This window comes from Pyrgilauda ruficollis, unplaced genomic scaffold (genome assembly GCF_017590135.1).
Source record: "Pyrgilauda ruficollis isolate IOZ18807 unplaced genomic scaffold, ASM1759013v1 scaffold3, whole genome shotgun sequence".
Lineage (NCBI taxonomy): Eukaryota > Metazoa > Chordata > Aves > Passeriformes > Passeridae > Pyrgilauda > Pyrgilauda ruficollis.
In genome coordinates, this window is record NW_024524377.1 from 3058526 (window position 1) to 3076097 (window position 17572).

General features: G+C 37.0%; 1 protein-coding gene across 1 annotated transcript in view; it reads left to right on the top strand.

The window, feature by feature from the left end:
* LRP1B (LDL receptor related protein 1B) overlaps window positions 1-15480 on the top strand; it is a 288470-nt gene extending 272990 nt beyond the window's left edge. Inside the window, exons 83-87 of the mRNA XM_041473230.1 lie at window positions 7082-7158; window positions 9250-9340; window positions 11613-11757; window positions 12765-12863; window positions 15340-15480. Of these exons, the coding sequence (XP_041329164.1) occupies window positions 7082-7158; window positions 9250-9340; window positions 11613-11757; window positions 12765-12863; window positions 15340-15480 (553 nt within the window). The remainder of the gene's footprint in view (window positions 1-7081; window positions 7159-9249; window positions 9341-11612; window positions 11758-12764; window positions 12864-15339) is intronic.
* Window positions 15481-17572: the final 2092 nt, after the last annotated feature.

A 17572-nucleotide genomic window follows, 5' to 3' on the forward strand; every position in this document is an offset into this window, starting at 1 on the left:
CTTCACATTATTTTTAGGTATATGATGATTATTATTCCCCCTCCCCTCCATTATTGTTCTTGCTCAGTTACAAAGGTTGTGAGAGAATTTCAGAACGTTAAAATTTGGGATAATGACCTTTCCTGAAAAATATTCCACTTAGGGTGCCTTAAAGTAGCTTGACTACTTAAATAGTAGTCATAATCTTATGTATAGTTACTGTCATTTCAGTATTCTCATACTACATTTTCAAAGATCTCTTTAGTACTCACTAACGGGTGGGGTCTGTGTGTGATGTGCAGAACAGGAGAGGCATGTGAGATATGCCTGAATTGCCTCAGTAAATTCACAAATCAGCTGAAAAAAAAGAATGATCAGGACATCAGATTCATATGGGAAATAATCAAGAAATGTTTTTTCTGTGTATTTCACAAACTGTTCATTCCATCTGTTCTATCAATCTGTCTTTTAATAAATACCTTTATTTATGTCTCTGTTTCCTTCTCACTAATTACCCACCTGTATATTCACTCCTGCAAGAGAAGCAGGGTTTAGAGAGAGATTACACCTTTTATGTTACCAGTGAAGAGAACTGGAAAGAACTGAAACTTTCAAGTACTCGAGATTGGCTCTGGTTTTTGAATGGGCAGGGCTTTCATTACAGAATCTTTAACACAGAATATTTCTCTCTCTCAGCTTTGTTTCTTTTATACCTTCATCATAACTATAAGTTGATAGAACTCCATCTTTTTTTTTTTTTTTATTACTATTAGTATTTGTACCTGCACATGGATGTGTTCTATAATTATTATCTGAAAATAAATGTGATCAAATCATACAACCCCCTTAGGCATTCTAGAAATATAAAAACCAGAAGACAAAGCACAGATTTACATTAGTTGCCTGTGGCTGGATGTGCTAACTGTTCAGAGGGATTCAGGTGGGTGTTGTATTTCAATATCAGAGCAAACATCAGTTCCTCTGTAATGAAGAACAAGTCATCCTGGAGAGTTCCTGAGAAGGCACAGACCATGCAGGAGCTTGGAGGAAAGCCTAAGTTTGGTAACAGAGGAAACTGAAAAGTGAATAGTGGAGAAAGAATAAATAACTTAATTTCTTAATGGAGAATTAAGGATCATGAAAAACTGGGGAGAGAACAAGTTGTGGAATTACTTAAAACTAAAACCGATAAAAAAGTTTGAACCTGGAAGTGCAGACACAGATAAATTAGGAAAAGCAGCTCCTTCAGGAGTGAAACAAGCAGGAGAGCTATTCTTACAGAGTCCTAGGATGCTTTTGGTTGGAAGGGACCTTAAAGCTCATCTTGTTCCAACCCACCTGCCACGGGCAGGGACACCTTCCACTAGAGCAGGCTGCTCAGAGCCCCACCCAGCCTGGCCTGGACCTTTCCAGGGATGAGGCAGCCACAGCTTCTCTGGGAAGCCTGGTCCAGCGTTGCCAAGTTGTTCTTGCCAGCTTTATACCCAGGAGGCTGGAGAGAGACACTGTGTGAGGGGAGAGTGGGGGTGAGCTCCTGTGTGTGTGTGTTTAGGTCCCAGAACTCGGAAATAAAAGAGTGCATTCCTCTCTATGGAGGAGCTCCCCTGCAGCTCAAGTGCCTGTGATGCTGTGCCTTCCTCCTGACATTCCTTTCCTGTTGAAAAATCCTCCAATATGAACAGTTTTTATTGAAGTGCCAATGCACCTGTACAGGTGCTACATTTACACGCAGGTTTATAATAAATAAACTCATCGCTAAACCAAAGCTCTGCTCAAAACAGGGTTCAGGTACATCCGTGGTCCAGTTGTGAACAGGAATGGGACCTTAGCCTGCAGTCCCTGACTGGCACTTTCTGGAGGCTGAGTAGAAAAAACCTCTGTGGTGCAGAACAGTCACAGGATTGAAAAGCCTGACTAAGAGAAGGCCCTGGTAATCCTGAGAGGCAACACAAACCAGGAAATTTTATCAAGTATCCTGCAATAAATGCTTTCCATGTGATTTCCTGGGGTATATTTAATGAGCTCCCCAATTGCAATTACAACAGGAATGTCACAGCATTCTGCCAGTCCTTTGAGAGCTTTCTTTTTCAACTAAAAATATCTTTGTTATAAATATCTTGAAACTGAATATAATCCGCAGGTTATACCTTTGTATGATAAAAGATCTTTTATCCACTTTCCACGAACTAGTAGTAGTAGTTCAAGAACCAAATGAAAACAGGTTTTTGAAGAGTGGTTGTCAGAGGAGGAAATGTTAAGATCTTGGAAAAGAGGAATATGTATCTTTTTCATGGAGCATTTGCTAACTAGGCTGTAATGCAGATATCCTTTGTGCACGAGTTTAAAATTGTTTAGATAAAACTTGTATAATATTTGCTGCTGTGCATCACTGCTTGGAAAAACATGCTTGGGTTTTTATCTGCCTACTTACCCAGTCTTTTCTCATCTTTTATTTTTAGTTTTACCATTTCAAACTCTTTTCCTTTTGTTTTATTGCTCAGTGTAATTTCAGCTGCAGTAGTAGTCACCTGGACATGCTTTTATATATTTTTCTGTTATTATTTTTGGTATTTGTATAGCTTCTGTACTGCATACATATTGCATGGTGGTTAGTAACTCTCAGTTTCTTTTTCTTACCTTGGGATGAGTGAGGCTGAGTTGCACATGGAAATTCCTTACAGTGAACTTCATGCAGCTGTGAATAATGATTTGTGCATAGTAATCTCATGCCCAAATTAAAATTAATTTTTAGAGTTGCTTCTTTTTTTTTTTCCCCCATGTATATTTTGACTAAATTTTAGGGGTTTTTTTTTGGTGTTCCTGAAAAGAAATTTTTTTATTGTTTTGCCTGCTTTTGAATGATGTCATTGTCCTATTCTGAATGTATTGGATTGCAAGGTAATTTGTATTTCATTTTCAGGTAACAAGTATAAATTTTGTATCCCTTAGCTTCTACATTATTTTCCTTTTATGATGTTGAGGGATGCTCATTAGACAAAGCTTCTAAAATTTGGAAAAAGGGAATTTGATTTCTCTCTTTCAATGCAGTTTAATGTAGATAGTAAATAACTGTAATCCAGATGTTCACTTGTCTTACAGTTTTAATATTAATGATACGACAAGTTCCAGTGAAATTTTAATGTTAAGTGTTCTTGAAACAGTGAGGCTAGATACTTTCATTGGGATGTTTTAGTATATATTGTTATATTATTTCTAAGAAACATTTTCACCCCTTCCACCTCTGCTTTGTAAGGACTGTTCCACAGTTTCTGTTACACCTCCAGAGTAATCTTCCAATGTTGTCATTTTTGGATCTGCACTGGTATATTGAGTTGGAAAACAGCTGTCTTCAAGAGCACTTTTAACTGCATGTTGTGCCTTCTCATTATATTTTTATGACAATGCCTGTGGCACAAAGAGGGAGAAAAAAGGAGAAACAATTTTTTTTAAAATTGCACATTGCCACCAAATTAGCTATTTTTTTTTTACTTTTTTTTTTTTTTAATTTACTCAGTCCTTTCATAGTCAAATGGTCAAGTACCTGTATAAGGGAGTTCAGAGAGTTTGATCACACTGACTGTTAGGCTTATACAGAAGTAGAAGAGAGAGACATTTTCTGTCAGGAATAGACTTTGCTCAACAGCATGATCAGAAATGTAAATATCATAATTCTAAACATTCCTCACTCCAACTGCAACACCTTCATAACCTCAGGTGAAAGGTTTTTAAAACATCTCTCTTTGCAGCGCTATTTCCTCAAAATAGATAATTCCAATGGCACAGGAATTCAGTACCTCAGGAGGCACTTCCCAAGTACTCATCTCTTTATAAATGTGGAACTAAATGGTTACAGAGACAGCTGTAGCAGTTTTATTAATGACCTTGGCAGCAGGACGTGTGCAACCTTTATTTATTACATTCACACTCAGTTTTCATGTGGGCATCCCCTGTGGCACTGCTGCTCTTTGATCTTTCCCTGGTTCTGCCGGGAACTGGAGATTTGCACCTGAGATGTTCTCTGCAGCACCTTGCACCACGCAGCTGACTCCAGCCTGTCCTTCACTGTCAGCTTCCCCATCTGTTTCCATCTGTATTTGTCTGGGACTGACTCAAATCAGGCATTTCCACTGTTCTTTCTCCCGAGTTTGTGATGATGGGAACGCCTTTGATGAAACAAAGCGGCTTTATGTGCTTCTGCTTCATCAATGCCTCTTTGTTTGCTCGTACTGCAAATGTCCTGTCTGACCATCCAGCCCCTGAAAATGGCACAGAACAGCTCCTGGTACCAAAGAGTTTGGAAACGGACAAACCATTGCACATCAAGCTCAAGGAGTCAGTTCCCATGCTAGGAACTGAGCAGTCTGAATTGAAATGTCCTGACACCAGAAAATGCTGTCATTAAGAGCAATTTCTCTCTGCAGACAATTAAAACTGGTGAAGATCTGTAGTGCTACAAAGATCTGCTCATTTCCCATGTTCCTGCATGAACAGTTGTCCATGTCCCAATCCCATCACTATTCATGTGCCTGCTCATGGCTGATTTTATGTGTCAAATTCCCTTGCAGAAAACATCCCTTTCCCCTGGGCTTTATTCCTTTTTCTCCTGTGTCTGCCCAAGACAAGCCTTTAGTACCTTGCTGGACCATCAAAGGGCAGTCATTGCACCTCAAAGTGCAAAAGGAAATCCTTCCAGCTTCAGTCTCTTTAAAGTTTACTGGAGAAAGCAAGCATTTGGAAAAAATTAAAATATAGTGGCAACTAACAATGTTTTTATGAGACTTCTATCAAATGCCTCAGGTGTTTCAATATTGCTGGTTTTTTGCAGTTAGAATGACAAGATAGGCAAAGAACTTTTAATATGTTTGCCTTATTTTTTCCTCTGTTTACTGCATATTTAGCTTTAGGATTTTTTCTTCACCAGCTGTTGTGATACCATGTCTGCTGAAAGGTTTTGAAGAATGTAATTGTACATTATACAATTTCCTCATGAGCTTGTACTTGAATGCTTCATGGTGATCCTTTTGCTAGTCTCACTGCCTTATCTTCTCTCAACTGTTTTTGTGACAGATTTATCATAATGATTTTATATACAGTGGAAGCATTTGAAACATTTAACATAAGAATTTAGTTGCAAAACTAGATATGTCTAACTTGAAAATATTTTTTGCCTTCCGTAGTGTAGTATTAAATGCAAATTGCCTGTCATCACAAGTTTTAATTACATGAGCTGAATGCTGAGCAGGAAAGATGTAAAATATCAGGAAGAAACAGAAAGACTTTGTTTCATGTTTGTCATGTGCCAACAGCTTGGAGCTGGGTAGAATATTCTAAGTATAAAGATGTACAGTGTTTCTCTACAAAAATGGAGACATTTATTTCACAGCTGTATGTTGAAAATTGATATTTTTAAAAAGCTAATTCCTTGAACAGTATCTTAGTAAGGTAAGCTGTCAGTGCAAGCATTTTTATCTTACATAATTGCTAAAAAGAGATCTGGAAAGAAAAAGGAACAGATGCATCTTTTGAAAGATTAAAGTACTGTTCCCTGTGACTTGCAATGTGCTGAAGTGATGGTAAGCAGGTGGAAAAGTCAGTTGGGTTCAGTTATAAAATATATCATTGCGAAGCATGTGTGTAATTAGGAATTGGGGGTTCTTTAGTGAGGAAACCTAACTATATTTATTTAAGTAAAGAAACTTATTTCAGTAAACATGAAGAACTTCTAAATTATAATGCAACTTAGCTAGTGTGTGGCAATATATGAATAAACTAGCAATAATAATCAATGTATTAAAAAAATCAATAATGCTTCTAAAGACCCTCTGTACCTTCTCTCTGTAGAGCTTAAGCACTTTCATAGTGTATCCCAACAAAAATTAAAATAACTTTCCTAAAGAAGTTCAAGCTTAATGTGAAACCCAGTAAAGAGATTTATCTGAATGTCAGGTTGTGCTGGAGTAGGTTTAGGAGCAAGGAGAGAAACGAGCCAGTCTTCTGCAGTGATCTGCAAAGACAAAAGAGAGCCCAAAGCATCACCAGCACAGATGCCTGTGGCTCCTCTCTGAGAATGGCATGGGTTTTGTCTAGAGTATTTGGTGTCTTTCCAAAACTTCTTTTATTATAGAACAATATCAGTTGTTAAGCATAACCAGCTCTAAACTTGGCAATTTATTAAATCCTTAGGAAGGCATCAGATAGCAGTAGTTCTTGGAGCTGTATGAGGGTAACGCTCTATTGCACCTCCCTAAAGATAACTGATGTTGAAATTCATAAATAATTCAAAAATACTTAGAAAACACATGATTCATTGCACAATATGCAAGAGAGACAGATGAAAAGTGACTACTTCCTGCCATTTCTACAAGGAGAATTTGAGGGTCTGTAGTAAACTTAATCATATTTACAGCAGGTTGAATAAGCAATTGAATTTCATTCAGGTATTTGTTTCCCTTTTTGATGGATTTGCTGAGTCTGCTTCCATGGACTCCTTGTGTTTCCTTGTATGCATGGAGAGTGTTCTGAATCCCAGTTGAAGAACTATTTGCATATTGATATTCACACAAGGAAATTATAGCAGAATAGCTGTGTATAATCCAGGCACCTGGCTCCTGGAACACATATTCTGAATATAAATAGTATTTAGGGCTTCCTGAGGCCAGGAGATGCTCCTGTCCCTGTAGGACAACTCTTTATTCTTTGACTCTCTGGCCTGCTTACACACACACACATGTGGATATATTTCTGCAAATAAATATCTGGCTATAAATGTCAACGTTTCAAAAGTTAAAATGCTAATATACCCTTGATTAAATTTGTTTTGTTATTTGAGAGATTAGAAAAGAACTCTGGAATTAAGGTTGCAGTGCTAATAACAGGAATCAAACACACAAAGTTGTAGGTTTAAACTAAATCCCTACTCTGAGTGTTGTCAGTGCTGTGGCAGGGTCCAGCTGACTTCTTCCATGAGGATTCTTGTTGGCTTTGTAGAAGCACTCCTGTCGTTCATGTAGCTCTTGAGAAGATGCTGGAGGTCTCTTTCATGGGTTGCTGGGTTGATAGCTGATAATTTATTAACTTTCCCATCGTAATTGGATCCTTTCAGATGTTCAGCCAACTGGTCAGGCACACAGTGTGAGAGGCCAGCTCCCAAAAGCAGCAAGTCTGACAACATCAGCACCAGTAAGTACTTCCAGTCACTGCTGTCACTTGGCAAATTTGGCTCACTTTAGAAATATAAGCCTTGTGCTATCTTAAAATGTGAGTTTATGATCATGAAAAATGTTCATTACTGGTATATTTTTCTTTAAAAAAACCCAAAATGTAGATATTTCTAGACTTTTAGATTGCCATTTGGTGTTGCACGAGGCAGTTCTTAAGCCTTGCACTCCCTGCTCCAAGGACTACCTGCACTTTTTTTTAAGAAAAGAATATCCAGTGACAAGCATTTGGCCATATCAGCCCTGTGCAGGGAACTAGTGGGAGACCTCTGACCATTTAAATCCTACAGAAAGCATCAAAAATAGAGCTGTAAGTAGTGCACAACTTTTGTATTGGCCATCTGCAGAGGGGTGAGTTTTACCTACTGTGAAAATCATCCTGAAAGTAAGAATAGCTCCTGCTGAATGTTTTTTAACACCTCTGAAAGCATAAAAGGATGGCATTGCTGCAGTATTGGCAGCTGAAAGTGGCCAAGGCTGCCTGCAGAGTGCTGAGCGTGCTGCTGGTGCCCTGCTGTACCTGCCCTGGTCACATTTAGCCCAAGTGGAGCAGCACAATGAGCTGCCTGCTATTCAGGTCAGCTTGGTGGTTGGATGAAACTTTCCCAGCCATCCACACGAGTGAGAGAACACTCACAAGCTGGAAATAGGCAAAAAAGCGGGCAGAACTTGGGGCACTGCTTCCTTGTGAGGGAATAACAGCTGCAGTTTGGGGAAGGGGTTCCTCCCAGACCCCAGGCTGCACCGTGGCCACCAAATGGTAACTCATCCCTGCTGGAATGTTTTTCAGGGCTTTTTTTCTGAATGTTTGCATGCCAAGACAAAATTAACTTTTTTTTTTCTTTTCTTTTTTTTTTTTTTTTTGGCACCTAAGTAGAACTTAACACACTTATTTATCAAATGTTTTCTTAAAAGAGCCTTGTTGTAATATCCTTTACACCTCTGAATCTTCATAAGCTGAAGTGAACTCAGGATGCTTCAAGTTTTTATTCAGTACTTTATTTCATGTCTCTGACAACCTGATTTGGCTTTCAGGCAGAAAGCCTTCAGGCAGAATTCAAAGCAGTTTTCAATTCTTTATTTAGACTTAATGTAGAGCAGACACTGCCAGCAGCTTATTTTTTTAATAAATCAATAAATGTTGTCAGTGAAACAACCAGCAATATTTTTGTTTTCCACCAGATAAGGATTGTGATATTAAAGAAAATACATGCCACTCCACACTGGATTTATGCTGGATTCCTGCTTTTATAAATCCTGTATTTATAACATAAAATTATTTGTTGCATGTATTTCTTTACGAGCAGATACTTAAAGCAAGGCTCAGAAAGAGGTATACAGTTACTGACCTTATTTTTGCAGATAGTCCCATTTCAAGGAAATTATCTGCCAAAATAATGTGAAGCCCATTTTGTTCTTCCCTATTCCTCCTCTCCTCTAACACTGCTGTCTGATCTGTGCACTGTTTTTCTGCTGCATTAAGCATTATTGTAGGTTTTGTGATTGCCTATATCAACATAACAAAATTGTTGGCTCTCGAGTACAATGCAGTAAAATGCAGCAAAATGCAGGAATGCACCAACCGTCTAGAAGATTGCTGGCTGCTTTTTATTTTTCCACAAGTAAAGATAGTAGGTACCTCTAAATACTAATTAATTCTTCAACCAAAGCTAGGCCTACTGGATATTTTAAATTAATAATTGCATGACCTAAACTGTTGAAGATCCTGGCCATGCCACTCCAGGCCAAATTGTTAAGCAATTCCAGATTTTCATGGACTGTTGCTGCAAATGAGGGCAGGGAATTAATCCAAATTATATTGGTATCCAAAAATGGGAAAGTCCTGATTTGTTTATAAAAGTACTTGTGTGTACACTATTAACTGTAATGAAGTTGGGATTTTTATTGATCAGCATTAAAATCTCAAATTCATGAGTGAAGCTCATTGCATGAAATTGCATTGTTGGTGTGGGAAATTATTCTCTTTTAATTAATTTAATTGTTTTACAGCTGTGAAGCCATGATTATTCAATGATATTTCCTTCTGTTTTAGGAAGCATAGCAATCATTGTTCCTCTTGTTCTACTGGTGACTTTGATCACTACTCTTGTAATTGGACTATTTCTTTGCAAAAGAAAACGAAGGTAAGTTATTTTATACTGATTTATGATGTAAAAAAATAAATAAATCTTTAAAGTATTTGCACCTTTCTGATATATAAAAAAATCACTTTATGTGAGAAACGAAAATGCAACAAATGACCCATGACTTGTTTCTGGAGGCAGCAAATCAGTTACATTTTTTTTCTTGCTGGAACAACCATATCTGTTATTGATACTCGAGTTCTTCGTGCGGTAGTTAAAAAAATTGTAGTTCTTACCCACTTTGCTCAATCCTGACAAGGCTGTATAAGTGCTAATAACTTTATCCAGACACTTAGAGAACTTAACAGAATTAATGTATTTCATTGAAACCACATACTAAAATTTTGAGTATTGTTTACATCTTCAAGTTGTATTGAAGACGTAAACAATACTCAAAATATTTACTGTGGAATTCTAAACCTTTTCCTCATTACTGTGGTCCTTTATTATCTTGCACAGGAAGAAAAATTCCAGCACTGAGTAGGGAATATTTTGTTCTCTTGAATTTACCTGCCTTAGAGCTGATAATGAGCTTGAGTTTGACTTTCTGACTTCGGGCATTTCTTCCAAGGCCTTTTTTGGTGGCCAGGGGAGGCAGGAGTATTTCTGCTGTATGAGACACCTGAGAGAGCTGCTTCAGATGTTCAAAGGACATCACACTGATGGTGATGCAGATTTAGCAAGGGGAGATTCCTGGTAATAAGGACATGGCCCACTAGGGAAGGCGGAGTGGGAATCGGAGAGCAAACCATTTACTTCAGGCCTGTAGCTGTCCTGCTGGCTGCCCTTGAGCAGTTGTCTTCCTTCCTCCTGGGGCTTGTTACCCCACATCTGAAACCAAGATAATGTCTCTTTGTTAAGTCCTTTAAAAATAAGTGATGAATCTGCTGTTTCTGCAAACGTGGCCGTTTATGGGGCCATTTCAGTGCTCCAGGCTGAAAGAATCTTTCAAGTTACTATGATCTGGCATCACATGCAACATCTCTCTCCCCTGCCAACTCTGGTGTAAACTAGTGAGCATCAATTTTTAAAACCTTTTTTGTAAAGCCAATAAGATAAATACATTTCCTGACCATACTGTTAGTAGTGCTGACCCTGCCAGACTCCATGGATGTCATTATGTGCTGCTGCACCTAAAATGCCAAGTTTAGTGATAGCCAAATCCTGAAACCAGTTGCTGCTCTGTAAATTATTTAGGTTACTGAGAATCACTTGTTAAATAATAGATTTTTCAGTGGAGAAATAGAACTAGCCTCAATAAAGGGCTTTCTTTTTAAATTATATTTGAAAATGTATTTTAGAGTTATTTTACCTCTTCAGAGAAGACTGTCAAGTATTAAACCAGATATAGCTGTTCAACACTTGCATGCTACTGTTAAGTGCCTATTTTAGGAAATATTTTTTCAATGACTTTTCTGAAAAATACAGATCATTTAGTATATTGGATTTCAGATACTGACTGCATCTTACTCAGCCAACAAGAGGACTCGACTGTTATCATCCTGACTGTGACCTCCCTATTATTCCCTTGTAATTCTAGAGAACATATTGCACTGGGAAAAAATTACCCTCTTGAGGTTATTTCAATTGCTTGGGCTGAAATCACCTCCTTAGCTAAAAGAAATGAATTCAGCAACAGAAACAATTCAACTCAATCACTTATCTTTACTGATACCTAATTCAAGGTTAAAAATAAGGCTCTGTCTTTTATTAAAGCTTGAAAGAAAATTCAAGTTGAACTTCAGTGTTCCAATCACCACTGGCAGGGAATGCAAACTGGAATGAGGAGAAGTTCATACATTTTTAATGCATCGTGATGGAAACATTTGCTTGTCCTCAGTTTACAGCTGACTTTGGGCAACTGGTTTGAAACAAAAGTGAAATGAATGAGCAAGAGGACATGACTCATATCCTCTCTGCCTTCATTCCTGCAGGGAATCTGCAGTGACTTTGCAAGGCTTTCCTTGGAAGTGAGGGAAATCTGGAAATAATTGGAGGAAGTCCGGGTTGTAGACAGCGAGTTAGCACTTTGTATGGATTCACACCACTACAGCCAAACTGAGAAAAACAATCAAATTCTGCTTCCAGCTTCTGTGAGATCTATACGTAGACTCAGATTGCTACTTTGCTTGGAAAATGGAAGGATTTTATGATTGTCTCTGGAGGAAATGTTTTTTCATCCTGTTGATTTTAGAGATTAAAGAGAAACAAAATACCGAACAGTTTGCTTGAAAGTTCACTATCTTCTTTTTTGTATGTTTCTGCATTACAGGACAAAAACTATCAGAAGACAACCCATGATAAATGGAGGAATCAATGTAGAAATTGGCAATCCATCATATAACATGTATGAGGTGGGCCATGACCACAGTGAAGGTGGTCTTTTAGCCTCAGATTTTACTCTAAATGCAGAAAAGGTAATTTCTTTTCTCTTTCTGGTGGCAAAGCCATTTTATGTCTTGCAAAGGTTTTGTCTTTAAATGTAACGAATAGAAATGTAGAACAATGACATTTAGATTTAGTTAATGAATATAAAACCAAGTTAGATTTCATTAGAATAAATGTCATGTATATATTAACAGCTGTTTTATAGTCTGATGCTGTCTGATGGTCATTTTTCCTAGTGCCTGTATTTGATCAATATAGAGTTAGAAATTAACTACAAAATGATTGGGGTTTTTTTGTCAAGGCAGACGTGTCTATGAGCTGGCAAACCACAACCTAGTGGCAAATATTTAAAATTGGAAGCACATTATTGTCCAGCCCCTGTCTGAAGCACAAAAGAGTGCATGCATGCATGGGAAAACTAACTTATTTCACACGTGAAAACCTGCCGAGGCGCGAGGAGCTGGGATTCCTGACGGGGCAGATAGATTAAATGTTTGCACAAAGCTAGCAAGTATTATCATTTCCTTGTGAGAGATGCTGTCAGTCCTGCAGCAGCACTCCAGTGATTGAAGTGCCGGAGTGATGTGCCGCGGGATGAGCGGGGTATCTCTCCCGGAGCTCCGTAATCAGACACACACCAAAGGGCAGCCATCACTCCGTGGCGTTTCTGACAAAGCCATAACGGGATTACTGATAGCTCTAGGAATGTCACCGCTGCATCACACAGGCAGTGTGCTCAGTGCAGGAGGTAAGCTGAAAATGGAGTTACTCACTGGAGGCAGAGTGGCTGAGCCAATGCTTATTGTGAAGTCTGGCCCTAATCCTTAGTGGAAAACGGTTGGAAAATGCTGAATTTTATGACCATATTGAATGTAAGAATTTTTTGTGCTGAGGATTGCCTGGAAGGAGGTTTTTATAAATGCAGATCACTCTAAAATAATGTTTTTAGTTGGTGCACTGTTTATTTAACAGTGTTGATAAGTACATGTGGAAAATGCTCTATTGGCACAGAAACTGAAATTTTCTGTTTATACAGGCCAGATACATAGGGGGAGGGTCCACTGCATTCAAGCTGCCCCACACAGCTCCATCAATCTACTTAAACTCTGACTTGAAAGGACCACTATCAACAGGGGTGAGAAATGATGATCCAAGTCCATTCCATTCCACCACAGCCCCTTTCTAAAGAAAGTCTGTCTGTCATTTTTGAGTAGAGGCATTTTCTGTTTGTTTTTAATTTTTTCTTATTTACTGTAATGAAGAATGACAGTAAATAATACATTTTCTATTTGAAATAAAGGGTGCCCCTCTGCATACAAAATTTCATCTGTACCCATCATTGTAACATGATCTAAAACTGCAAATGTCTTTGCAAAAGAATAAAAAAAAGTAAGCAATATCATGCTTTGCCACAATATTATATAAGTTTAGCATGGCCTTCACGTGTCCTTTAGCCACGTGTCCTGATATATTTGCAATTTGTATGCATTTACAGACATTTAGTGAAGTTTATCAAACTGAAAGATGGTCCCAAATAATGGAAACAAGTGGCCTTATTTTAGAGGAATTTGATACGCATAAAAAATTAACAATTACCTTCAATATTTGCTAAGCATATTTTAATTGTTCAGATTTCAATGAATTTGTATCATAAAAGAACTTCTAAAACATTGGACTTTTTACTCCAACTTAGTATGAGCTTTACAAACATTAAGATTTAAGATACAAAAAGGACATCAATATGACATTCATTTCCATGTACCTCAGTATATATCCATTTTTTGTGCCATTCACGTTCTTGCATGATTGTAATATGTTGTATTTGGAAATGTAGTAATTGTTATGGGGTGTGTATTTTCTGATGGAGCACAGAACCATGGATGATGAAAGCCAGAATATTCACCCATCTTTAACTTTTTCTCTTAAATTCTGGTCACTCCAGCTTCTTTCTGTACCTCACTTTACTGCCTTGTGTAATCAGTACCACTGATGATACCAAAGAGTTATCATGAGGCAGACCCTACTATTATATATAATTTTAATAACTCAATAAGGCACTGCATAGATGCAAAAGATCTCTCTTCTGTTGTGGTTATCATCCTTAATAATGGTTGTCAATGAAGTAAAAAAGTCCTGACAATTGAAAGAGACCTAAATTTCTGATTACAATCATGACCACAAAAGTAAAAGTCTATGGGGACAGACAGATAGATAGAACTGAGAGTAGCTTTTTTTTTTTTTTTTTTTTTTTTTTTTTTTTTCAGTAAAAGTCTATGGGGACAGACAAACAGAACTGAGATTCTCAGACAGAACTGAGAGTGGCTTTTATTTTTTTTCCTGTTTTTTAATTAAATAGATGTGGCTCAACTTGTTCTCCCTCCACTCCAGGAAAGTCTGGACCACGAGGCAATCACTTTTTCATCTGTAATAGAAGGAAGGGCAGCTTTTAACTCACTAATTGAGCAGCTGCTATAGCCATCCAGCCTGAGGAGTATCTGAATCCTGGGCTCAGAAAACGAATTGAGCAACAAGGAAAGGATGAACTAAGACTTAAAGTCATTTTTCATTCCTTGTTTCCCAGGGTGTACTCAGGATATTTTCAAGTCAGGAAAACCTACTCAGTTCTGGTTTGGCCAATTTAAAGTTTAGCCACTTCATATTACACCAAACAAATTAATTTCCCTTTTTCAGAGCATCTTGATGTTCCACTCAGTATCTGTGCAAGCAGAGCAGTGCTGATAAATTAGTTGTAAAAAGAGGAGGATTTTGACCACAAGGTGCCCTTTCATGTTATCGTGGGTAAAAGCTGAACTCTAATTGGATAGCAAAGTTCTTCTAGAGACAATAAAGGTACAAAGTATGAAGGAAGTAGTGGAGACTCAGGGGATTTCTCACACAATGAAGCGCTTTGATGCATTAAAAATGGACTTGTCCTATGCTGAAGTGCCACTCTTTTCAACAGATGTTTTTTCATTACAGTCCAAACCACCAAAATTGCTGAGAAAAGATTTCTCAATTTGTAACTGCTATGATATATTAACAGTTATACTGGTTTGTTATTAAAGTTTAATTTACATGACAAAAGTCTTGAATTTTTTGGTCAAATCATGTTGTGTATTTGGGCCACAGAATTCGAAAACATGGTCAGCTATTGATGGGATGCTGATGTCTTAGAACAGGTAATATATGGAAACTGTTGGCTGCAGTTTTCTACTGTTAAACTTGTCACATGGTCTCACAGTGCACCTTCTCTATAAACTCCTTCATATCTATTCTGAAATCTTCCAGTGTAATAAGGTGGACAAGTCAACCTCAGAGACATTTTTTCAAGGTTTTTAATTTAATTTTTGTCAATGTTTTTATGGTTTTAATATCATAATATGCTGCATGTCATGTCATTGGTTACTTTAATAGCATGTCTCATCATGAATTTAATTTTCAACTAAATAATTAACTCATCATCAGGTTTGCAGACGTCCAGGTATCTATTAAATATGTCCTGTTGTATTTTATGTGTACTTGTTCTTGCTTTAACAAAACCATTTCCATTTCCATAAATGCTAATTTTGATTCTATCTGACTGGTCTAATGTTTGCTTAATTTCTCTGCAGCCAACAAATTACGCCAATCCAGTATATGCAAAGTTATACGTGGATGGACAAAACTGTCGAAACTCCTTAGCAAGTGTTGATGAAAGAAGAGAACTTCTTCCAAAGAAAATAGATATTGGGATAAGGGAGACTGTGGCATAATCTGCTGTTACCTTTTATACTCTGTATAAATGTATAAAAATATAAGGATTACTTTTCTATGTACCAACAGTATTATAATTGTTTTGGCATCAGCATTACCTCTGTTTTTTGTTTGGTTGATTGTTTTCTGGGTTTTTCTTTTGCTGATGACTTTTGACTGACCATTTGTAAGGTATTTTTATGAAAAAGAAACTGCACTACGGTACAATTTACAACAATGCTGCTGAAATGACACACCTTTAAATTTGTTAAAATGGCAAACAACATATTCGTTTGTAGCGTGAAAATGAGCAATCTATTTTCTATGAACTTTTTTGGTTCTACTTAATCGATGAAGATGGTATCTGCACTTTTTCATTATGTAGTCTGGAAGCTGTAGTACAGTGTGTAATTTTGTTTATTTTAAATGGTGAAAGAATGATTGAATGGTCTACTCTCTTCTTTGTGCCCATTAGAACTTCTCTTCAGATCCTGATGAAGCTAGATAACTTCTCACAAACAAACATAACTTTGCTTTTGAATTAGCTTTAGGTTGCCAAGAAGTAAACAAGACTATAGAAGTGAAACATCTAATGATCTGCATGAACACAATGATTATGTTTCAGAAATTCAGTGACTGTACATGATATACTAAACATATATACCATGTAAACAAGCTTTGTATTTATTAAAACCTTATAGAACATAGTAACGATATATCTTGGAAGCTGAAACCTTACTTGCTGTGGGACAAAGCATACGAACTCCAACAGTCCTGTAGGACAGTAGCCACCCTAGAGCACAAGAGGGCATTGCCTACACATGCTTTACATGTTTATTCACTTAATCACACGCAGTTCTTACGGATTAATAACTCCCCAGCTCACACCGAGCAGTGGGGAAAAAGACAGACCCCAAACCTTAAGCACACTCAGATGATTACAGCATTCAGTTTTGACAATCATAAATAAAACCCCTCACACCCCTTTAATGATATTAAAGGATTCAAAACACGGCAGTTTCTTTAATTTAACATAAACTGTGGTATTGTGGAGGTAAAAGGAGCCAAGCTGCATATTCGTGTAACCTTAGCAAAGCCTAAGTTTCAGTAGTCTGGGTTCAATATCAAAGTCCAAGTATCAAAAGTGAAAAGCATCAGTATCAGTTTCCAGCACTTCTCTGACCTGGCCTGTTTTCTGTTGTTGCTGAGAGGCAAAATCCGACTCACCTTTTTTTAATTTTGATGGAAATAAAGAATACAATTACTTTCAGGTTTGAACTGAATCAAAATATTTTATACATAACTTTAAAGGCACAAAAGACGTATTCACACATATACTGTGGAGGACTCTTCCTTCCTCTGCTAGACATGACTGACTTTTAGCTATCATAATATATTAACCTAACAGATTAAATATGTTTGTGGTTGCTCTTTATTCCCTTTGTACAAGCATTACAAAAATAACTGCTGTTTTATAAGAAATTTTTGTTGTACTATTGTGCATGCATACTACCTATTTCTAAACTTTGCCATATTGGGGCCTTTATAAAACTCTTGATTTATGTAATACTAGTGCAATTTTGCTTGAACAATGTTATGCATATCATAAACTTTTTCAGGTTCTTGTTTAAGTACATTTTTTTAAATTGAACAGTATTTTTCATTTTGGTTATAATAGTCATTTTGCCTATGTTTCTACAATGAAGTGTTAAATACTTTATAAAAAAATTGTTGACTGATTTATTTAAATGAAAATCTACATACTTAATTCAGTGTGTTGACTAATTTTTAAATTTAACTTATAAAATGAAAGCTAAAGAAAGAGCAAATTGAAGCAAAAAAACATTACTTTGTACAAATGGCTAAATCCATTTTCTTAATGAGAATTTTTGCTTTTTATACAAATTCTATTTGAATGTTTTTGCAGCTCTGCACGTGTTTGGATGACTTAGGTGTATAGCTGTATATTAATGTCAATAGAATTTTAAAGCTATTATTTTTTCTATAAAAATACTGTATTAAATAGTTTCATACCACACAGCTATGATTCCACAGGTTCTGCCTTTGTTCTGCTGACATAATCAGAGATGGATTAGGCCCTCTTTTATTTAT